This window comes from Ascaphus truei, chromosome 10, assembly GCF_040206685.1.
Source record: "Ascaphus truei isolate aAscTru1 chromosome 10, aAscTru1.hap1, whole genome shotgun sequence".
In the NCBI taxonomy this organism is placed as follows: Eukaryota; Metazoa; Chordata; class Amphibia; order Anura; family Ascaphidae; genus Ascaphus; species Ascaphus truei.
Window position 1 is genome coordinate 21,277,459 of NC_134492.1, and position 24,083 is coordinate 21,301,541.

The window sequence follows — 24,083 nt, forward strand, 5'->3', positions numbered from 1 at the left end:
TAAGCAGTGTCTGTGCATATTCTACACAGGATGCCTAGGCTAGGGAGATCACGTGCTCAGCAGCCAGCTTCGCTCTGGCATGTTTGTCCCTCCCTTAGACCCGTAGCCCGGGACCGGAAGTGAGCGGAGCTGGTGCACATTGACAGGTATTGCTCCTGGAGACTGGACCGCTAGAGTATCGGATACCGGGAGAGAGCGAGGAAGGGGGATACCGGGAGCACCGACCTGCGGGAGGAGATCGCGCCTGTCTCATCACACACACATAGGACTACAGTAATAACAGAGTAATAATACTAACCATGGCGACAGTGACTAGCAAAGAGCATAATAATAATAATATTATATAGTAACAAAAATAATACCAATAATATAAATAAAAGCCTATTGTATTTTAATATGACTAACATTACTGCGCAGAACACAATACAGGCAGTCAGTTATCTAATGGAATCCGTTCTGGAAGTAGCATTGGATAGTGAAACCGCTGTAAAGGGAGTCGCATGTTAATCAGTGGCTGTGAGCGTTGGATAACGCATTCCGGCGTCGAAAAACGGCCCTTAGGGTTGCACTGTAAAGCGTTGGATATGCCATTCGTTGTAAAGTGAAACGTTGGATAACGAGGACTACATGTAGTTATAATAATACCAGCAGGGTACGCAGCAACGCAGGCGTAAGGTTATAATGTGATAGCGCTGTACAATAGTATAACTAAGTATTTTTTTTTTTTGCTTGTATGTTTTTTATGGATTTATATAACACCACATTTTCAGGACAATTTGGTTGTTTTGATGATGTATGATATAACCAGCCATCCCTTTAGGACAGGGCCGCTCAATTCCAGTCCTCAAGCCCCCCACCCCCATGTGTAAGGAATATGGGAATTTTCCAATTTTAGGAGAGAGATAGCTCATCAGCTGTCCATACTGGAGGGTGAACAAAAATATGGAAGGTCACAGATCATCATGTTTGGTGATATAGTTTGACATAGAAGAGACATAAAACCGCTAGTGTTACCCCAACTGACTAGGAGACTTGCACATCTAGGGGACCTATTGTTGTCTTTTTTTGCTGCTTCGCGTTGACAAAGACAGCAGTCGTGGCTGATGACGTTTATTCCTCGCGGAAGCCTGTCAAACCTCTTCCTTCTATGTGGGCTGCTAGCTCTGTGCCTCGTCGTTATCATTGTCTTGCTTGGATCTCCGCAGGATGGCCATGGAGCTGCAGGCTGTGGTCATGGCTGTGGGTGGGGGCTCTCGCATGATGGACCTAATCTCCAGCACCCCCAAGCCGCTCCTCCCTGTGGGAAACAGGCCCCTCCTGTGGTATCCGCTGAACATGCTGGAACGAGCTGGCTTCGAGGGTGAGCAATTGCTCGTGCATTGCTAAGTGTACGTTTCCGTCTATTTTCATGAATAGGTCTATATTCCACCTGTCCATACACCTGTACTCTAATATAAAGAGCTGCAGCTGCTTGTGTCTGGGCCCGTCAATCTCCGTGTCTTTTTTGTTTGTTTTTCTCCGTGGATTTTCTATCTTTCTGTCACCATATTGCAGCATTGGGCAACTCCAGTTCTCAAGGGCCAGTGTCAGGTCTTCGAATGAGCTACTGACTGAGTCACCTGTGCTGAAGCAGGGATATCCTGAAGACCTGACCTATTGGTGGCCCTTGAGGCCTGGAGTTGCCCATCTCTGGTCTAGTGCACTTTTTTCTTTCTCATTCTCTCTCGCGGGCTGTTTTCCCCCTTCCTTACAGCCGGTAACCTCCCTATTCTCTTCCTTAGAGGTGATAGTGGTGACAACCAAAGAGGTAAACAAGCAGTTTGTACCAGACACCAAGATGAAACTGGATATTGTGTGTGTGCCAGAAGACAAAGCCTCTGAGATGGGCACAGTAGGCTCCCTGCGCTACATCCACCAGAAGATCAAGGTACATCTACACTACATAGAGCAGCGTTAATAACAATCGCTCTTTCCCCTTCCTATACGGTCATTTGCGTGTGTCCTGGGACATTCCAGGGATTCTCTGAGACCTATTCATTAATGTCACAGTAAATCAGCACAAAATCGCACCCAAGAAGGAGACCGTTACTAGAGATAAGTGGGATGTTCTTGTCAATAAAAATATTGCTGGTAACAAAACAAAAAAACGAATTTGCAAGCACATTTTGTGACAAGTCTCGCCACTCATAGAATAAATAGGTAACACATAACCACCAGCGCTATAAATACTCCCAAGGTCTCATGGGATCTTCCCTCCACACTGGCCATGATTAAGCACTACTAGCGAAACGTGCACGTCGGCAGAACTCCTCAGTTAGCTCCAGGCACTGAGCCCTCTGATGCAGACGCTGCTATCTATGCTTAATGACAGAGCAGGCAGCGCTGAGACTCAGCGCTGCACAGTTTAAACTCTTGTATTACACGATGGTCTAAGGGAGCCTCCTTTTCTAGGTATTATATATATCTATACTAACAAGCTATACAGCAGCTGTAGAGTATACTTACCTGTGCTGTTGCTCACTACCATTCACTGTTACAGCAGAGTAGCTCTAATCAGGGCTGTTAAGGTTCTGTTCATGTTCTACACTTGCTGAGCTGGATTGTTTTTACATTTATACACCAACTACTCTGCACAGTAATTCCCATACAGGGATTTCCAGGTATAGCAATCAGTATACACATGGTGCTCTATATCAGAGATTATGTTTATTTCAATCTACTGATTGTCAGTTCACAATCTTATATGGGTAAATAGCACACCCTTCAGGTCTGGGGCAGGTTATATAGCAACTGCCACCATTTGTCTATACTGTGCTCTATTTAATCTATCACCTACTGCAGTTAGCAACAGGTTTTATAAGTGCAGCACACTTTATTGTAACTACACTGTGCAATATCAGCTAGAGCTAGAGGTCTTAACAATATGACCTATAGCTGTTGTGTATCTTTGGGGCAGTAATTTACACTGTTCCTTTAACCCTGAGGCAACATAGGTGCATTATCTTATCAAGATTTAAATGACACTCTATTGCTAACTACAGGCTGTGCAATCAACCCACCATTAGCAGTGTCATTTCAATACTATTGCACCAATGCACTACAAGTATATAATTGGCATTCCATATAAGAATAGTACTTATAATCCCTCAATCTAGCTTTCCCCCAGGCTTCCCTAATTAAGGTGGCTTGGGGCTAGTGTACTCAAGCAACACTTCAATAACAACTATCTACCTGGGGACTATCATATCCCTAAGGTAATTAAGCGTAGTGATACAGAGTTTAATCCTATTTTAATCCCCATTGGTTTACTATGTTTCTAATAAAGTTTAGTTTTAAATTTACACCATCATCAACACAGTGTATGAGTGATCTACTGGGGTTCTTTCCTCCATTGTTTATCATTGTTATATTGCCCCATCAGCACCTACACCCATCATTATTAATTCACTATTGCAAGCAGTAGCGGGGGTTTCTCTATACTGTAGTTTATTAGAATAGGTAAGCCAGTTTCTGTGCTTACATGAAGGAGTGAGAGGCGATTATTATGAACTCTACATATAATATTGGCTAGACAGAGCTGATCTTCAGGTAAAGTAAAAATGTTGCCGGCTTAGGGAAAAAAAACAATATATTAATATATTACACTGAATTTCAAAGATCAGTCGAAATCGCTGCCTCAGTAACCCTTTGCACGGTTTGGCCTTGCGAGAGCTCTCGAGAGAGTACAACAAGTTAACGTTTTTGCGATGTTGCCATTTGCGGCTGGAAAACATTTTCTCCCACTTTATTGAATGGACCCATCAAGTCATAAGTCACGTAATAGAAAAGGAAATCACACACCGGTAATCAAAAGCACATCATCAGTCCATATAATCAAACATTACAGACACGAACTCCCCAAAACTCTGCCAAAATTCACCAGCAAATCAGTAGCCGGAAAATAGATGAGCGGACGGGCTCAGCCTGGATACTTATTAATCGATATTTTATTTATACTGTGACTAAAATATACATGGAATGGATATATTGCGTCAATCTGTGGTTTCTTATGGCATATTATGAAACTTTCTCCTTTTCGAATGGGGATTTGGCAGACAGTGTGTGTTTCACCTATTAAAGCCATGTCAGAATTTAGTTAGTGAAACAGCCTTTTTGATGGGATTCAACCTTTGTCTGATGTCATGACTTCTATAATTTGCCACAGCTAAAAAGTAACCCATGTATAAAGAACAAACTCATTCCTTTGCATGCAAGTCCTTGCTGTACAGTAACTTAATTACAAGGATATAAAAGATCTATTGCGGGTAGAAAGAAAACACTTCTGGTTTCTGTGTACAATCGCAGGGTTACATAGTAAAACAGATAGACCCGTAGAATTACTTTTGTTACATACTGTAGTAGCACTGAGCACATGGGCCTTTGTCCATTCAGTCTAATTCTCGCACCATTAGGTTACATAGACAGGCAGAACAGACCTACTCTCCACTGAGTATAACTCTTCCACCACTATCAGACCATCCCACCTGTAGAAAGGATCTATGGTTCATTGAGAGTTCCCCACCAATCGTAGGTTAAGGAAGTCAGAGTGAATGGACTCATTGAACCAGACCTACTGACTAATACTTGTCTTTGTTCCTTCCCCAATTCCACGCAGAGTGATGTGCTGGTGCTTGGCTGTGACCTCATCACGGAGGTGGCGTTACACGAGGTCGTCGACTTGTTTCGAGCTCACGATGCCACCCTATCCATGCTGATGCAGAAGGCGCCAGAGCCCAGCGAGCACGTCCCGGGTCAAAAAGGGAAACCGAGGGCAGGTGAGGAAAGGTACAGCGTACACATGGGAAGAGGGCAAAGCACGGAGGAGCCCAGGAGGAAAACTGCACTGACCTTGAAGGGGGAGAAACGGAGGTCTAGTATTGGGCCTTGTGGGCAAGTCACTGTATTTCTTAATTATCATCAATTATGGAAGAGTTATAATAAAATGTTGCTGGACAGGGGTGGACAACTCCAGTCCTCGAGAGCCACCAACAGGTCGGGTTTTAAGGATATCCCTGCTTCAGCACAGGTGGCTCAGTCGAAGACAGTGGGAGTCCAACAGGACAGAGCCGCAGTGGGGAAACCTCAGCTTCGACTGCTTCAGCACAGGTGGCTCAGTCAAAGACTGAGCCACTGATTGAGCCACCTGGGCTAAAGCAGAGATAATCTGAAAACCTGACCTGTTGGTGGCCCTTGAGGACTGGAGTTGGCCGCCCATGATATATACAGTGCTGCATACACTCTGTGCTAAATAAGAATCAAGTATGAGACGCACCTTTTTTTTATTTTAAATGGCATACACACATCTATATATTTTTGTGTAAATAAATGTTTTTATATTTTTTTTTTCCTATCCTTTTTCTTTTAACTTTCTCTCTTAATCCTCCTCTTTTATATTACTCCCCTTCACTGTTTCCTTCTTTTTAATCCCATATTCTCTCGCTCCCCACTTCCCCGTTACCCCTCTCCCAGTGGAGGAGCGGGATTTTATCGGGGTGGATGACACAGGGAAGCGGCTCCTGTTTTTGGCCAACGAGGAGGACCTGGACGACGGTCTGAATTTGAAAAAGTGCATCCTCCAGAGGTGGGTGTGTGCGAATTGGCCCTAAATCCACCCAGATCCAGTGCCCATCTTCCACACGTGGCAGAATGGCGCACGCTCAGCATTATCATGTACTCGAGGGACGAACCTTTTCACCAGCTCCCTAACTCTTTCTGCACGTTCCGGGAAGTGTGAGTGGCCCCTTCCAGACCCTCCAACGTTTGCAACATTAAACTAGATGTTATATGTTTATAGTCACTTATAACACTTTACAGGCATACCCCGCAATAACGTACGCAATGGGACCGGGGCATGTATGTAAAGCGAAAATGTACTTAAAGTGAAGCACTACCTTTTCCCACTTATTGATGAATGTACTGTACTGCAATCGTTATATACGTGCATAACTGATGTAAATAACACATGTGTAACAGGCTCTATAGTCTCCCTGCTTGCGCACAGCTTCGGTACAGGTAGGGAGCCGGTATTGCTGTTCAGGATGTGATGACAGGCGCATGTGTGAGCTGCCGTTTGCCTATTGGGTGATACGTACTTACTCGCGAGTGTACTTAAAGTGAGTGTACTTAAAGCAGGGTATGCCTGTATATGTTACACCAGTGCGTGATAGAGGAGCCTCCAAGCAGGTAACATCTGCAGTTATTTTATTTTACACGCAAATACACACACACGTATTAAATCCCCCATAACCCATAACCAGGTGATCACTAACAGAGAAGTTATCAGTCTCCCAGGTACTTGGATTAGCGGAAGAATCTGAGCTCCAAACACTGGCAGGAATAGGTAGAAAAGGTACCGCTGAATGTAATGGTTGCAGGACATTAAAAAAACACGTTTAGTACCTGCTAAATAGGTGCAGTTGGAGGGTATGATCTGATAAAACACCTGATTCTGGGAGGTCCGGCTGTGCTGCTCCTGGGAAGAGCAGAGAAAATGGATCCCCCACATCCTAGCACTCGCAGAAGCTCATAGGCCATCGTAGGTGGGCTGGAGGTCATATTCCATGCTTGTATGTCATATAATTGTGTATGTGTTATGGTATGTGGCAGAATGCTCTGTTGGTAATCACTGTATTTTAGGCCAGGTCCCCAATACATGCTGCAGGGTACACTATGGCGTGCGCTGCAGGAACAAGAACCACACCTCAAAGGGGCCGGGCCCACTGGTTGCATAGACCGCGCTGCTCGACAAGATTTTTCTGAAGACATGAAAATTGTCTTCAGAACTGGCGATGGAGCACTGGCCACGCCCCCCGGCGGTTCAGCCAATGAGGGTGAACCAGCCGGGTGACCTCATGGCCGAGCCCACGCCACGCCCCCCTGTCGCAATCGCCTGCAGCTCAGCCACAGACCGGAGACAAAGCTGCACGCTGTATATTACCAGGAAAAGCACTCTGTATTAGGCCTTGCCCCCGCTGCCTACTACAGCGTCCGCTGTGGCTGACGCTGCGCGCACGAGAGCCCTCCCCGCAATGGTGCCGGGCCCGCTGCGAGGGGGGGGGGCCCGCAGCGCTCGCGCGAGAGCTACTCCTGCTCTCAATAGAATTGAGAGCAGGACTCGCGTCGAGCGATTAGGCACGCCCCCCGGCGGTTCAGCCTATGAGGGCGAACCTGCCGGGTGACGTCATGGCCGCGCCCCCGTCACTCCTCCGCCACGCCCCCCCCCCCGGTCTCTCCTCCTGCAGTGAGCTGCAGACCGGGGAATCGGCTGAACACGCCGCCAAAAGCGCGGGCGCGTGTTACAGCGGAGAAACCGGGGCCTCAGCCTTAGAGTTGTCACAACCATACTGCAAGCAGGCAAGTTCCCCTGAGTGGAATATGCTGTGGAGTAAGCCCTTAACCATTTAAATGTGGGAGGGGGTGAGCTACAATTAGGTAGGAGGTTGCCACCCTCCAATCAGCCAAGACTAGCTGAACAACAATTGTAAAACATACTGGACACCTAACAAGCTCCTATTGAACCCCCAAAATAACCACAACATATATATAAGCATATGAGTGCCACAGAGGAGTGCTACTGAGCAATATATATTTAAAATCAAAGGTTAATAAAAGCTTCAATCAGACTTAGAAATTTGCAACTAATATTGACAGATTTACTATAAATCATTCTTCCTGTTACTACACAGGTTATTAAGAATTTATATTAGCGTTAAGGACCCCTGAATTGTGGTCTGCCGTGCAGTTGGCTCAGGGGCTTGCAACAATTTTGGCTAAAAATGTCAAACTAAAAGACCATTTTACTTGATATTTATACATATATATTTTAGGCACTGTACCGTGTATGAGTTTCACTGGATGTGCTAAAACTGAGCTCTGTGTTTTATGTTCTGTCTTTGATTTTAAATGGGCATGAAATCGCCCAGATTTCAGCAGACGAGCGTCAGCGCGGCTCGGATCGCCTCACCCCTCTATGGCCCGGGCCTTAGGCTGCGGTCCCAGTAATGTCTGTGAAACGCGCGCCCGGCGGGGGGGGCGGCACGTGCACAGCGCTAACCGCTATCTGCGGTCTGACAGGGAGAGGGGAGCTTGCCACGGGAGGGGACGTGGTCGGGGATTTGCGGGTGCGTGGCCATTACGTCACGCGGCTAGTTCGCCCTCATTGGGTGAACCGCCGGTGGGGGCGTGGCCACGCCTCCGTCGCAGGGTTTGAACTCAATTTCATTGAGTTGAAAAAAACCTTGCAGCACGGCGCGGCTGCACCTTCAGCGTGAAGGTAATTACTGGGCCCAGGCCCATTGAGGGGCGGTGCTTACACGCACAGCGCACGCCGCGCCGTGTGCACAGGCAGTTACTGGGACCGCAGCCTTAGAGGGTAGCAGGCACAGCATAGCACTAAATGTACATTCCAGGCAGGACGATGTTCATTTTGGGTACCTTAAATTCTACTTATTTTTTTAAACTCTTGACCTGGATCTTAGAAGCAGCTGAGGTATCAACCATCATCACTGAACCTTGCTAATGCTTGCACTGTCTTTGTGGTAGTTGAACCCTTGATAGAAAGATGCTCATTATCATTATATGTTGTGTTCCTTTTGCTGTGGGTTGCAAATCTGCAATGCTTTAAGCAAAATTCACTCCGTGTTGACCACGGAATCTGTAATTCCCCCTCATCCCCCATGTGACCAGGTTTCAACCAACTCCAAATCGTTATTACAAAGCAATGCATTATCCTTCAAGATATTCCTCGATAACACACATTGGCTAAAGACGGACCTTTTCCGACCCTGAAACCCAAGACACGTGCTGCAGGCTAGGACAGAGCGCACACCTGCGAGGATATCTCTGACCTGTGACCTTTGAACTAATTGACCCGGGACCCCTGTCCATCATGGATGGAGTGGAGGTCAGACTCCCAGATCCTTTGTATATTTCTGTACGTGAGCCCAGCACTTTTAGAAAACCACCCACTCACATTCAAAGCTAATTTCAAAGACATTACTAAATCTGTAATCCAGTTGTAAGCAGAGAATGGTGGGGAAGCCATGTTGGTCCTTTCTTCCATGTAGTACCAAAGGAGGCAGAGGGAATAGGGGGTATGATGCCTTTTTATTGGAGCAACAAGTAGTTGATATGTTACAAGCTTTCTAACCTCAGGGTTACCCGATGAAGAACCCTGAGAGGTTGGAAAGCTTGTAACATTAACTACTTGTTGATCCACTAAAAGGTATCATACCCCCTACTCGCGTCTCCCTCCTTTGTTACCACATAGTCCAGTTGTAAGAACTGCAAAACCACTTACAGAAGGAATACATTTTTAAGGGGTTGCACATATTTGCAATATCCCCAGCTCCCCCAGTTCACTATTCCTACTTGCATAAGAATTCTGTTGCTCACAGCACAAAATCCCCAAATAAATTGAAGCAATTGAAAAAAAAGACCAACAATTATAAAAGCATTTTTTCCCATCTTGAACCCCTTAATAGTCAAGTTTCAAAAATAAATCATTCAATTACCAGCCGCCCTCCAAATGCAAATGGCATAACAACCTTTTCCCAGTTATTTAATCCATTAAAGAAAACAGCTTCCCCAAAGAAAAGGTATCTACCAGGAGTGGCCAACTCCAGTCCTCAAGGGCCACCGACAGGTCAGGTTTTCAGGATATCCCTGCTTCAGCACAGGTGGCTAAATCTTCATCTGAGCCACTGATTGAGCCACCTGTGCTGAAGCAGGGATATCTTGAAAACCTGACCTGTTGGTGGTCCTTGAGGACTGGAGTTGGCCACCCCTGGTAGATACCATTAATTTCCACAGCAATGACCTTCTACAAGCAAATCAAAGTCCTTTGCCAAATTCATTCACAAACAGGGGAAGTAACACCTCACCCTAACATTATTATTGTGAGCCCAGCATCAGCCTTCTCGTGTACCGCATCGTACACATCACAAAAAGGCTCTCTGACCTAGACTTGCTTGTACCGTGTATTTGCTGGGCAATGAATGATGTACCTTTTTCTTTTGGAAGCTTATTCTTTATTGGACTAAATATATGGGAAAGTGTGTTTTTGTTTTTGTGGCATATTGAGTATGTTTGTCAAATCTAATGTTTTTTTTTATTATTATTATTATTTAAACAGTTCTGTAGTATAAAATAGTGACTTTTAAAAAAAAATTATAATTATTATTCAACTCTTAAATCAGCAGTTCAAGCAATATCCTACGTGTTTTTTTAAAAATAAATCAGTTCTGTACTATGAGAAAATACTTGTAGCATTTAAAAAATAAAAATGTTTTAAAGACATTTATAATGTTTCTAATGTAGGAAGCATTTCCAAAGTGACAACCCCCTTCCCCTTCCGATAGGCTCCGGCTCTTGAGCCCCACCCTCTCTCTAGCAGTGCACCAATTGTATCTAGTAACTACCTAGTCATTCATATACCAGGAACTACATTGCCCACAATGCTGTGCAAGAACTGAATTAAATAGCCCCGAGCAAGCAATTGATTACAAGAGAACAGATCGATCTGCAGCTTAGCTAATCACTTGTCAGTGTGCAGATTTGTATTTATGCACATATTGAATGGGAAAAAAAAATTATATATTTTTTTTAAACTGCAGCTTTAAACCATCCCTTGATTTCTATAGCCGGTTTTAGGGCTGTGGTATACAGCATGCGAACGCATGTGCCGCATGCTTTTCATGTTTATTGAGCAGGGAGCTGTGTATGTGTGTATATGTGTGTGCATGGGTTGTGTGAGTGAAAGGAAGACCCAAGCAAGATTTTTTTTAATGAAAATAAAAGTTTAATAAATATTTTCTTTTTTTGTTCTGCAATCATTGGCGCACACACACACACACACACACACACACACACACACACACACACATTTCAGAGCCGGCAGCGGCGCAAAAAGATGAATTTCTTAATCTTCGCCGCTGTCTGTCGGCTCCCCTCTCCCTGCCGTGCGCGCGCGCGGCCCTTCTATAGAAAGGCTGACTGACGTCAGCCAACTAAAATTCCGCGCGCACGGCACTATAGAGCGTGCCTTAACCCACCTCCCAAGCAGTGCAAGATTTTTGCAACACTTTCCTGTTTGAGATAATTTATTGCAAATATTCCCAACCGTTGGAGCTGTAAACTGTAACAATAGATTATGTTACCTGAGTAATATAAGGATACATTGTAGCTGCTGAGTTACACTGACTGAAGCAGCCATTATCTTAGGCACACAATCTTGATTTTTATAGATGCAGAGCACCAAACAAGCCAGTTTAGGAAAGAATGTAGAATTACACATTGTCACATACAGTACATATACAAATAAGAAAAGAAAAAACATTTGTAAAGTAGTATTGCTGCTTTAAATATAATTGGTAACATAACATCGGGGGGGAATAAAACATACTTTTTTCATATAAAGTATAATAAAAATGGCAAACAAGTGTGGTGGTTTTGTAAATGGGACTTTGTCTGACAGAGTAAATGAGCTTTAACATCCACCATCGCACATTTTTCTCATAAAACCCCCTAGTAACTTCCCATTGAACACCAAGGTTTCCTGGAACACGGGTTCAAAGCCTCTGTCCTAACCCGCTCCATGAACCTTGTGATTTGTAGGAAGTATGTTTTGAAAAGGTGTTATTTTATTGGTATTATTAGTAACGAGTAGATCAGAGGCTGTTCTCTTCTGCGTAATTTGATTTATTAGCCAGGTGATAATAAGCAGGACAAACATTGGCAACACCCCCCCTTGTGTTAATCTAATTTATTAAGCAAACATTAGCGTGTCTGTTCACCTCCACCAAAATGTTCTACATTAGAATAATATTATTCTGGTGTAACGGAGGTTTATATTTCCGATTATCTTTGTTATTAAAACATGTTAGAAGTAGTAGGAACAAGCTATTTTCTGTTAGATTTTAGCAGGAAATTAACCAATATCTGTGTTTGTGATACCTTTTTAATGGTCTAACAAATTTTACTTCGGCCGGTTTTCAGGAGCTAACTTTCTTCCTTCATGGTAGTGAGCAAAAGGTTCTTTGCATTTTGTTGGGAACGGATTTTGTGGGGGGGGGGGGAGTGGGTCGTGTGAATAGTATAAAGTTCATACACCATACATATAATCAGTGGTTGACAAATCACCAAAAAATCTACTCGCCACAAAAAAAAAATCTACTCGCCACCTAGTACCAAACGTGTGCTGCTTGGGCCAATATTTACTCGCCCGGGGGTTAAAACCACTCGCCCGGGGCGAGCAAATGTATAGGTTTGTCGAACACTGCATATAATAAACATCTCATGCAACGACCGTGGCCCCTTGCCGACGCACTTACTATAACACCCTTCTACTGTCTGTATGTTCTTACCGCTTAGATTGTAAGCTCTTCGGGGCAGAGACTCCCTTTCCTGTTACTTTCATGTCTAAAGCGCTTATAGTAGGCGTGTGCGCGCTCCTCTAGCGTGAGCGATCCGTGGCTTTTGGGATTTCTATGATATGCGTGACGTGGACGCGTGGCCGTGACGTCACGAGACTGGTTTGTCCTCATTGGCTGAACCGCCCCCATGTGACCCGGCCGGCACGCAACAAAAACAATCTGCCGCCCTTCTTTGCGCGCTCTATGGCTGGCCTCGTTTGTTCGCGCCGTGCGCAGTATGAACACAGCTTGACACACACATGCAGTGAGCAATGAGCGGCTTAATAAAGTCACAAACCCCCTGTGTGCGCCTGGGGAGGAGCCGTTCTAACAAGCTGTCACACTGCTCTTTCACACATTGCATCACTCGGCAAACACTGCTTTCATTCACACACATTTCTCTGACATGCCCGCTGGGGATATTTCTCTCTCTCCCAATGGCCTAATCTGCGATCAGATTTGTATAAATGAAGGCAATGTATCTGATATTTAATGAACAAGTGGGACCGGTGCATGTTTAAAGGACAGTACATACGTGATCGTTGCTCCATACTACCAGGGATGGTATAGAGTGCTGAGCTGGGATGGAATACACAGTGTAAATATACAGCTTTGCAGGGTTATTGTTACCGGTCTCCCTCCCTGCAGGTACCCGCGCGTGCATGTAAAGATGGGGATGGTAGACGCCCACCTGTACTGCCTGAGGAAATATGTTGTGGACTTCCTCGCTGGGAATGAGTAAGTACAGAAAGCACTTCTGGATTAGCACCCTGTCAGCCCCCCCCCCCCCCCCCCCTGTTTCCACTTAGCACAAGGGTCCTCAACTCCAATCCTCAAGACCTTTCCCACCCCCAACAGGACAGGCTTTCAGGATATCCCTACTTCAGCACAGGTGGCTCAATCATTGGCTCAGCCAAAGACTGCATCACCTGTGCTGAAGCAGGGATATCCTGAAAACCTGACCGGTTGGATATCTTGAATGCCGGAGTTGAGAACCCCTGCCTTAGCAAGTCACCCCCTGCAGCAAAACGGGCTGAAGCAGCAGCTCAGCGAGTAAACGCGCTGACTCTGACAACGCAGGGGAGCCTGGTTCAAATCTCAGTGTCTGTTCCTGTGACCTGGCGCAAGTAATTTAATCTCCCTGTGTCCCAAGCACTAACATTAGATTGTAAACTCAATGGGGCAGGGACTTATAACACCTGTCACTAGTTTTAAATACCTGGGCTTATGGTTTGACTCCCACTTAACATTCGGGATGCACATTGATACCCTGACAACCAAGACCTATGCCAAACTAGGGGTACTTTACAGGAACAAATCCTCCCTAAGTCTCCTGGTCAGAAAGTGTATCGCACAGCAGATGCTAATGCCAATTATTGACTATGGAGACATAGTATATGGCTCGGCTCCTCAAACCCACCTTAGCAAACTTGACACCCTCTACAATTCAATTTGTCGTTTTGTTCTCCAATGCAACTACAACACACATCACTGCAAAATGCTCAAAGAACTAGATTGGTCATCACTCGAGTCTAGGCGCAAAGTTCACCTTTCCTGTCTTGCCTTTAAATTCTTTATGGCCAAGCTACCCAGCTATCTGAACAAGCTCCTCACCCCTACCACATGCAGCACCTATCACCTGAGATCAGACTCCAAAAGACTGTTCATGGTCCCAAGGCTCAACAAAGTATCCGGACGTTCCTCCTTCTCCTTCCGTGCACCCCAAAACTGGAACAACCTACCAGAGACTCACATCCACCACCAGTTTAAGTTCTTTCAAATCTAAGGCTGTCTCACATTTTAACCTGGTCTGTAACTGTTTCATACGCTCATAATATATATTTTCTTTAACTGTGCACGCAATGTCTTGTATATAATGTATACCCTGCTCATTTATGTAACTGTACTTGTAACCATGTATTATTTGTTTTACTCTGTGCCCAGGACATACTTGAAAACGAGAGGTAACTCTCAATGTATTACTTCCTGGTAAAATATTTTATAAATAAATAAATAAATTATTGTGCCTCTAACATTCTATACGCTGCGCTGCATACACTGTCTGGGAGGGACGGGGGGGGATCGAGAGTCAGAGGATTTAAGCAATGCATAGAAAAGTGTTGGGTAGTCCTAGCAGGTCCTGGCAGTGTTATTTGAGGGAGGCTGCAGTTTGTAATGCCTTTTAACCCTTTTGCTGCCATTAGGATGAACAACGCATTGCAAATCTTCCACTGCCACACGCTTTCCCTACCAGAAAATGGATTCAGTTTAGAAAGTCTCTCTACGTTCATTGTTTTAACAGCCTAAACTGTTCTAAAATACTGTCCAATGTGCTTTTACCCAACGGTGAAGTGATATTGATCTTTTCCCAGAGCAGAGATGGTATCACTACTCTGTCACTACAGCCGCTGTCTGCATCAGTGTGTTTTATCTCTTCTGCACAGGTTGTTCTCCTCCATCCGCAGGGAGCTGGTGCCATACCTGGTGAGGAAGCAGTTCTCGGCAGCAGCATCCTCCCTGCAGAAGCCAGAGGAGCAGGAGCACGATGGGAGCAAGGAGACCAAGCCCCGGGGTGAGGAGGTGTATCTCCCAGACTCTGATCCGCTGTGTCTTCCTTTGACTCTCTACGTCTTGTATGCTTTGGGACTTCCTGTGTGTGTTTCTTGGGCTTTGATGTGCATAATTTTGTGTGGCTCTTGTCTCCTTGGCTTAGATCTCTCTTGTAATTCTCTGCTCCCTGAATGTTCTGTCCTGTGTTTCCATGCTGCTGCGTGTGTGCAATATTCTGTGTGACTTATCTCCTGTGTGTGTGTGTGTGTGTGTGTGTGTGTGTGTGTGTGTGTGTGTGTCTTGCGTAGATCAGAAGAGTAGGCATTCACAGACAATTGTAAAACAATTTGTGCACATATCAACAGGCTTTTGTGTGTTTTGCTTTTTTGACTGGGGTATTTGAGCAGGTCGGGGTATGTGTTCAATTTTTTTCCTAAAGGAAGTCCAATGACTTGGACCGGAATTTTGATATGTGAATAAAGTGGATTACAATGAGAATATTGTCTCTACTGAACTACTTGTTGTATTACTAAAATAGTGCAACCAGCGACCTTATACTGTTTTCTGGCGTGACCTATATCTGCTCTTTGTATGACTTAAGCCACTTGCATGTTGCGCTGTTGGCGAGTGTGTGTGTGTGTGTGTGTGTGTGTGTGTGTGTGTGTGTGTGTGTGTGTGTGTGTGTGTGTGTGTGTGTGGACTCAATGAGTTCTAGTCGTGTCTGCCCCGTGGGTCACCCTGTGAGCCCTGATAATTGGGCTCTGCGGCCCTGCATCCTGACAGATATCTTTAGCTACATAACAGAAGACCTGCTGCTGGATTCTGCACTGGACAAGTCGTGCTGGAACGACCACCGCGGGGACATGCGAGAGCCGTACCACGGGAGCAAACTGCGCTGCTATGTGCACGTGGCCACGAATGACTTGTGCTGCCGGGTCAACAGTCTGGGCATGTATATGGAGGCCAACAGGCAGGTGAGCCCTTGACAGGGACACTACTTTGTGTATATTCAGAGATACACGCAGAGCCATGCAACCGTAAGCTGTAATTCTAGATCAGGGGTGGCTAACTCTAGCAGATAAGAAAGTCTGCACGCAGTTGGAAGCTGCAGAATTAACTCTGCTCAAGCAAAGGAGGGAAATTGATCCAAACAATTACTGAAAGGGTGGTGCTCACAGGGAATAAATGCACAGTGAGTAAGAGGAAAGAAAGAATCCCTTTATGTGGCACTAGAAGAAATACACCCTAATTAAAACGTAACTTTATTATAACTGATTAAAATAGATTGTTTGGAGAAACCACATACAAAAAACAAACAAACAAATAGTAATTAAAAGACGGAGAGGTGTGGTAAGGTGTTTAATGGAGGTGTAATTATATATAAATACCTCTACTAATTCTTAATAAACCCTAGAATGTGGGTGATCTCTATACCAAAATAGGTATAAGTATATCTCTGGACCCCTGTAACCACTGCAGTGGAATGAGGTGAAAGCAGGTGAATGTGCTTATCTGCTAGATGAGGGAGTGAGGCTGAATATAATGGTGGCTGAGTTGAAACAGCTACTATATACCTCATTAAGTATATCAATATACACTGCTATAAGCTCTAATTACGACCAGTCTATTGTAAGACCAGCCACACTCAGTGCCGATATAGATGAGATCAACCCTGGAGTCTGAGTGCTCTTGCTGCCCACGGACGCAGTCTACGAAGCACTCAGACAGTGTAAGGCCCACACCTCACCGATGAGCCGACGTCACGTGACGGTGACGTCAGACGTACCCTACGTACGTTTCACCGTAACTGGCTTCCTCGGGGGCGGATTCCAAGTGGTCTAGCTATGTTTTTATTGGTTCCCATTGCTATAGCAGCAAATCTCAGGTCTCTCCTGATTGGGTCCATCAGCCGGCCTATTGCACTGACGCTCCCCCCTGTATGTACATTCTAGGGTTTATTAAGAATTAGTAGAGAGGTATTTATATATAATTACACCTCCATTAAACCCCCTACCACACCTCTCCGTCTTTTAATTACTATTCGTTTGTTTGTTTTTTGTATGTGGTTTCTCCAAACAATCTATTTTAATCAGTTATAATAAAGTTAAGTTTTAATTAGGGTGTATTTTCTCTAGTGGCTAACTCTAGGCCTCAAGGGCCACCAACAGGTCAGGTTTTGTGGATATCCCTGCTTCAGCACAGGTGGCTCAATCTGATGGAGCCACCTGTGCTGAAGCAGGGATATCAAAAAACCTGACCTGCTGGACCTTGAGGACTGGAGTTGGCCACTACTGATCTAGATATTCTGTGCAGTGCAGTATACCTGCTGCATCACTCCCATACTGCACAGAGAAATCTGCAGAACATTGCGCCTTTACACCCATACTAACGAAGAGACTTGCAGACTATTGCTTCCTTACACTCATTCGCGCATAGTTTGTGCGGCTTAATGTTGCCTCTAAATACCAGGGTCCTCTTGACCTCTCTGGCAGTAACTGAACCAGCCAGGTCTCCTTACCATGGAATGTAACGACGACTCCTCTCATAGTAAGAGGTGCAGTGTGCTTCCTGCTCCTGCCCTTGGAGACGGGATTAATAAGCTCCTTCAACCATCATTGGGGGGTTAGGCATGACACGGGGGTAGCCGCGACCGTGCAGGGAGAACGTTCTGTATAATAGGGTATTGTGTAATACCCCTCCCCATGTTTTGTCCCCCTCGCACTTCTTCCTCAGGTACCCCGACTTCTTGGCACTATTTGTAGTGATGAGCTCCGTGTCCACCCCTCCGCCCTGATCACAGACAGACTCCTGGTGAGAAATTTGGGGTGGGATGTAGATAACTTTGTTATAGTGACCTTGCTGGTAGAGTATTAGTGGTAATACTCATCTGTGCTGCTTTGCTTCAATTCAATGAGTGTGTATCATCAGTAGGGTATTAAAGAATAATGACACTTTTGTAGGTAGGCGTAATAATGATTAGCACTGCTATCTGTAGATCGTTATAATGACTAACATGGTTTTCTGTAGTATTAATGAGTAGTGTGGCTCTCTAAGTTGTAGTATAAATGTATATTGTAGTTTTAACAAGTATGATTTCTCTGTACATGACATTAATGGGCAATATTGCTAACTTTGAGTGGAAGTATTAGTGGGCAACGGTCCCTGTAGCTGGGGTACCGCAGGGGACAGCTGCCTTTTGGATGTTGGAGTAATAATAGGTAACATTTAGTAATAAGGAACGTTACTCTCTCAGGTGGGCGCAGACAGTATGATCGGAGCAGGGACACAGGTGGGAGAGAGGACTTCAATAAAGCATTCTGTGGTGGGGTCCAACTGCTGCATCAGGGACAAAGTGAAGATAACAAACTGCGTCATCATGAACGGAGTTACCGTGCACGAGGGGTACGTATCGCGGTCACATACTTAGATTGTAAGCTCTTCGCGGCAGGGACTCCTTTTCCTATTGTTTTATGTCTGAATCGCTTATTCCCATTATGTTGCAATATTATGTCACGTGTATTGTAAAGCGCTGTGTACCTGGATGGCGACATACATACAAACATACATATTGGATAAGTTATGGTGGGTGAAAAAGGTGACAAAAAACCCTACACTGTTGGCATATAGCAAATAAATAATATTACTTGTGAGCACATTCACATGTCTTAGACAGGTCTGCAACCCTGCTTTTCACCATTATCACCTAGCATACAGTGCTACCACTGCAGCAAGGGATTCTGGGAAATGACATGCAAATGAGTAGTGTCACATTTTGCCTCAAATCCATTTTTATCAAAACCCAGGCTGTGCTGAAAACTGTAATGCAGCAAGCATAAACTTATAAGGGTTCCATGTAAACATGGATTTGCGGCAAAATATGACACACAACTGATTTGCATGTAATTTCCCAGAATCCTTTGCTGCAGTGGAAGCACTGTACGCTAGGTGATAATGGTGAAAAACAGGGTTGCAGACCTGTCTAAGATATGTGAATGTGTTCACAAGTGATCTTTTAATTTGGTACATACATACAGTACATACCCCAATTACAGCAAGTGTCATGTCCTGCCACTAGGTGGAGCAGTGTGACCCTGGGAAAAGCCCTCTGGGCTATTAGAGCTCAGTGTATAAGGGCTTAGTGTACTGAGAGCTTTTTCTATTATATCCGACACACAAAAAACAGCCCCTACCGTGAAAACAGCATGCTGCACCACTACCCAATTTACAGTCCCCGTTCCACTTTGACATATACACGTTATTTCTTTTTCTTTATAACCATATACACGTTATTTCTCTTTCTTTATAACCATATACACGTTATTTCTTTTTCTTTATAACCATATACACGTTATTTCTTTTTCTTTAAATATTTTTTTTTCTTAGTAGTTTTCAATTTGAAACAATTAAAAAAAAAAATAACAATCATTTGGGAGGAGGGGAAATTTCTTAAATAGGGCTATGGAGATTTAAAAAAACACAAACAAATCACTGCAGATATAATTTACAAAACACAAGCGCGCACAACACGCCTCCAATCGTGTACAATTCTTTCCTAAATAAAGTAAATGAGTACTATTATTATAGTATTAGGCGATCACCCTTTTTTTTTTTATTAGGACAAGCTTTCGAGAGTTCTCGAAAGCTTGTACTAAAATATCAATTGTTAGTCGAAATAAAAAGGGATCGCCTAATACGGAAGTATTTATTCTGCCCTATCCCAGCTGGAAGAACACGGCTACTTCTATTTAATTCCTTATTAAATAAAACTAATAGATAAGAAATGCCCCAAGGTGACGTCGCTTCCCGGCCTCTGCAGATTCTCTCCGCACACTGCCCCTCTTGCTGAGGACGCCATCGGATGGCAGATCGCGGTGCATTTCTGTTCTGTACATTGGATCTGTAGGCTTGGCAAGGATTCCGGTTGGTACTGTTCGAAGGAACGGCACCAAGGCCGTCCTAGGAATTTCATAGCGGAACCATGGGCTGATTCTATGTATATCATGTTTGGGATATTAAGTATTTTTACTCTGTGCAGATTTAGCAGGGGGGGGTAGGGGCGGGGTTCAACTTTTGGAGCCGCTGCGGGAATTTTAATGTTTGGTCATGGCTGATATATAAATATCAGAGGCGCTGATCTGCAATACTAATCTCTCTGGCTTCGGTTCCTCCCGGAGCAGCGCAGACCTGCCATTTTTCCTTCACTCCATATTTTACACGCCAGCTCTGAGGAGGAAGGCAACGTGGGGTATTCATGTCAGAGGTATCCATTAGATACTTGCTGTATAACAGTCAGGTTTTTATTAATAAAGTGAAGGGGCTGTGCCTGGTTCTGTGTACCGGGGCGGGAAACACTTGGACCCAAATTTGTAGGTAGTATAAAACGAAATACATAATCTTGTCCATTAAGACTCCTAACTGTTCTTTATTAATGACATAATCTTCCCTCCGATGCCAGCCCCGACCTCCCAGATCACTGAGGGTCCATGCCTTGTGCACCGGGGATTACTTTGTTTACACGGCGTGTGTGCGTTGGAGGGGGGGGTGCCCGCCCCGTGCTGATACCAGAGGTGTTTTATTCTGTTCTCGTTAGGTGGTCCGGCTGTCTTAACACATAGATCTGTGTAATCTTCTCTCTCTCCTCCCAGCATCTTACTATGGTTATAATTCCTCTTTTCTTTATCCCCCTGGCCTTCCTCCCTCCCCCCACCCCCCCCAGCAAGGACACACACATACAGCCCCCCCCCATCTCTATCTCAAAGATCTCTGTCCATACCACACCCTCTGCTTTGCCCTCTGTGCTAAGTGGGGTTAGATAACGTAAACTGGAGGGAACATTTCTCAAAGCCTTATATTCACACGCAAGTCTGCATGAAATATATATTTATGTCTCCTAGAAATTACCTGTACGTTTTTTTTTTTTTCCCTCACCCAAATTTCGGATTTTACTGTCATATAGTCCAGCAGTTTTCAGTGTCCGGGAAATACTAATGCAAAATAACTTGTACAGAAGCGTCCATCACAAAGTTTGTAAGACGAGTCCAATAAAGTATTACAAAGCTGCTGTGGTTTTTGGGCTCTGTGGTTAACCCCTCAAGTACCAGTGATCAGTCTGTAGCCAGGTGAAGACCTAACATATTGTATATTCCGTGAATCTTATTGCTGTGCGTTTCGGAGTAAGGCTTTTGTGCTTCAATGTAAATCGCTGCTGTACCCATCCGAAGCTCCTTAAAAATGGTAGAAAATGTGCAAATCCAACGTGTTGCTAAAGGAGAGTGGGGGGAACCTCCTTAGCTGATGGATGTGGGGGGGGGGTGTTAAGATAACGGGGGATGCTAGTTGGCTATGGTGACTAGTCTCACTCATTACAAGTAATTACGATATTATTGATATAGTGTTTTTCTCCCAATGGGACTCAAAGTGCTTCACAATTACAAAGTAAAGAAACACATTTGTAACTATAATAGACACCAAACACAGGATGCTAATATTGAACGTAACAAAATACAGAGTGGGAAGTTCAGTAATAAATATTGGATTAGTGGAGTGGTGTATTATTCAAATGCCTGGGTAAACAGAGAGGTCATGAGTTTGTTTTTAAAGATTTCCAGAGAGGGGGCGACTCGGACCCCACAAGACGAAGAGTTCCAAAGAGTGGAAGCAGCATAGCCGAATCATTCCACTGAACTGTAGCATACTGGTCCGAGCCTCCGAAATCTTACTTTCCTGGACCTTAGCATCTGCATGAGACCCAAATCCGGAGCTGATCAGCACCTGACTGACAGATCCAGTGGTTCGGAGATGCAGTTTTCTTTATTATGTAGTGAAGCCGTGTGGTTATATTGTTTCACCAATTCTCACCTGTGCTGAGGGACGGTGGGACACTGGTGGGCAGAGGGTTTCTATATATTCAGTTCTTTGCCTTACAAACCATAACAGTCAACAAAAGTTTTATCTGACCACTCACTGTGTTCCTTCTCTCCCTCCGTGTCGTGACTTTTTTTCTCCAACTTTGTATGGGTGCCATGTTTCTTCCCCCTACTCTTTCTACCCTATTGCTTTACACTCTCTCTCTCTCCCCCTCTCCTCTCAGCTGCACCCTCCATGGCAGTGTGATCTGTAACCAGGCAGTGATAGAGAGCAGTGCAGATATCAAGGACTGCTTACTGGGAGCCAACCTGCACATCCACAGCAAAGGTGAGCAGCACTGTATATTCAGACTTGCATGTATTCTATGGCTATATTGCCCCTCCAGGCACACACTTGGCAATCCCCCTTACGCTGGAAGGTCACAAACCACTGTGCTTCTTCACAGCACAGGTGGGTCACCCAAGCTAACCATGGATCCACAGGTAGGATCACTAACGGGGGCAAGGGCCCCCTTTACCCTAGTCTCATGCTACCGGCTCTATTTGAACGGTTCACTAATATTTAGCAGCTGAGCCACAGGAAAGTCAAGTTAAAAGATACCAGCATTTCTTCTCCCACTTTAAAGGCTGATAACTACTTGGGTTATCTCTTCAGAAGGGACTGCATTGCTGGCACCTCTGGCAGTGAAGGGGTTAAAGTGCAGAGCTAAAATACTTGGTCTTCCTTTGTCTCCGTTTCCACCACAGAGGTGCCTGCATGAATGCCTCTGAACTATAACTAAGCGCTTTGGAATTGTAAGACGTCATGTAAATACAAGCTTTTATTATTGTAAGTGTCTGAAGGTTTGTGTCAACACAGTCCGACTGCTTCCATTGTTGAGTTTGGAGACCACCTCGGAGGTTCGGCTCCACAGCAGTTTTACTGGGATCCAGTTTAGCTGGTCAACTCTTATAGGTGCAATGGACACGGGGACACAGAACCACTACAAATGGGAACCATGGTGCAAACAGGTCCTCAGAGAGCATCTTTTCACAAGAAGAAAGGCATACAGTGGGGTTGTAGAGGGTAACCGTGACAAATACTATACAGTACAGCTAAGGCAGACATTCAAGATCAGCTGCAGCCTCACAGATTCTCTGCATGGGCTTGCAAATGGGAACACTAACCAGTGTGACTTTTTAGCCTCCAAAACTACTGTTAAACAGGGATCTCCCTAAAATATCAGCCCCATTTCATTGTATAGACTTGGGCTGTAAGAAGCCTCCAGGAAATCTCCATTGTCCGTGTTAGGCTTAGTATTATTATACTAATAATAGTATTATTATACTAAGCGCTGGCGCGCGTGCGCTTACTATATGACATGCCTTACAGAGGAGGGGGACTGCGGTGGTTGACGACCTCACTTTATCAAGACATTCAAATGTGTTATTGGGAGCTCTTTGAAATTGAGTGCCAGAAAAAAAGGTTATTGGTAGAAACAAGGTGAAACTTCTAAATGTCATTTATAGCCATTATTTGTCTTGAACGGCAATTCATATGAATGTGTCAAAATAATATACAGGTGATATTGGTAAATAATTACTCTTCTGCCACGTATGTGTTTTAATACTGAGATTAGATTGTAAGCTCTTCGTAGTACAGACTCCTTTTTCCTAAATGTTACTTTTCTGTCTGTAGCGCTTCTCCCGATTATGTGTTATTTGTATTATTTGTTCTTTATATGATTGTCACGTGTTTTATTGCTGTGAGGTGCTATGTACATTAATGGTGCTATATAAATAAAGACGCACACGCACACCTACCTCTGCTTGCAGCCCTGGGAATGCTTGTTGTGCATTCTATTAACCCGCTCCTTCCAATCTCCACAGCCAAACGTGGAAACGAGATCATCATGGCCAGCGAGCAGCTGATGGAGATCTGACGTTGCCCGAGAGGAGGCCAGTACTCCATTCACCTATTTATATATGAATAAACGATGTGGCGCTTCCTGTGAGACCAGCGTTTTATTACAGGTGGTGTGGTGGTGGTGATAAGCCAGCTGTATTAATGTCATTGCAACATACTAGTGCAGGGGTGGCCAACTCCAGTCCTCAAGGGCCACCACCATGTCAGGTTTTCAGGGGATCCCTGCTTCAGCACAGGTGGCTCAATCAGTGGCTCAGTCGAAGATTGAGCCACCTGTGCTGAAGCAGGAGTATCTTTAAAACCTGACCTGTT

At 44.6% G+C, this 24,083-nt stretch overlaps 1 protein-coding gene across 3 annotated transcripts; it reads left to right on the forward strand.

The window, feature by feature from the left end:
* Positions 1-92: 92 nt before the first annotated feature.
* On the forward strand, positions 93-23,859 carry EIF2B3 (eukaryotic translation initiation factor 2B subunit gamma). Of its 3 annotated transcripts, none has more exons than XM_075616164.1 (12): positions 93-146; positions 1,206-1,360; positions 1,782-1,927; positions 4,655-4,814; positions 5,509-5,620; positions 13,098-13,187; positions 14,894-15,021; positions 15,783-15,973; positions 17,733-17,810; positions 18,253-18,401; positions 22,090-22,193; positions 23,735-23,859. In XM_075616164.1, exons 2-12 carry the CDS (start codon positions 1,207-1,209, stop codon positions 23,785-23,787), a joined length of 1,365 nt encoding a protein of 454 aa, XP_075472279.1. In that variant the 5' UTR covers positions 93-146; position 1,206; the 3' UTR covers positions 23,788-23,859. The 3 variants fall into 3 exon arrangements, with proteins under 3 accessions (XP_075472279.1, XP_075472277.1, XP_075472278.1); XM_075616162.1 differs by having other exon boundaries at positions 141-273; XM_075616163.1 differs by having other exon boundaries at positions 146-284.
* The last annotated feature ends 224 nt before the right edge of the window (positions 23,860-24,083 follow it).

Bases quoted from the DNA above. Each gene is read 5' to 3' on its own strand.
- EIF2B3 (XM_075616164.1), top strand. From the start codon at position 1,207: ATGGCCATGGAGCTGCAGGCTGTGGTCATGGCTGTGGGTGGGGGCTCT. The intron at 4,815-5,508 runs GTGAGGAAAGGT...CCCCTCTCCCAG, and splicing joins AAAAGGGAAACCGAGGGCAG to TGGAGGAGCGGGATTTTATC. The intron at 5,621-13,097 runs GTGGGTGTGTGC...CCCTCCCTGCAG, and splicing joins AAAAAGTGCATCCTCCAGAG to GTACCCGCGCGTGCATGTAA.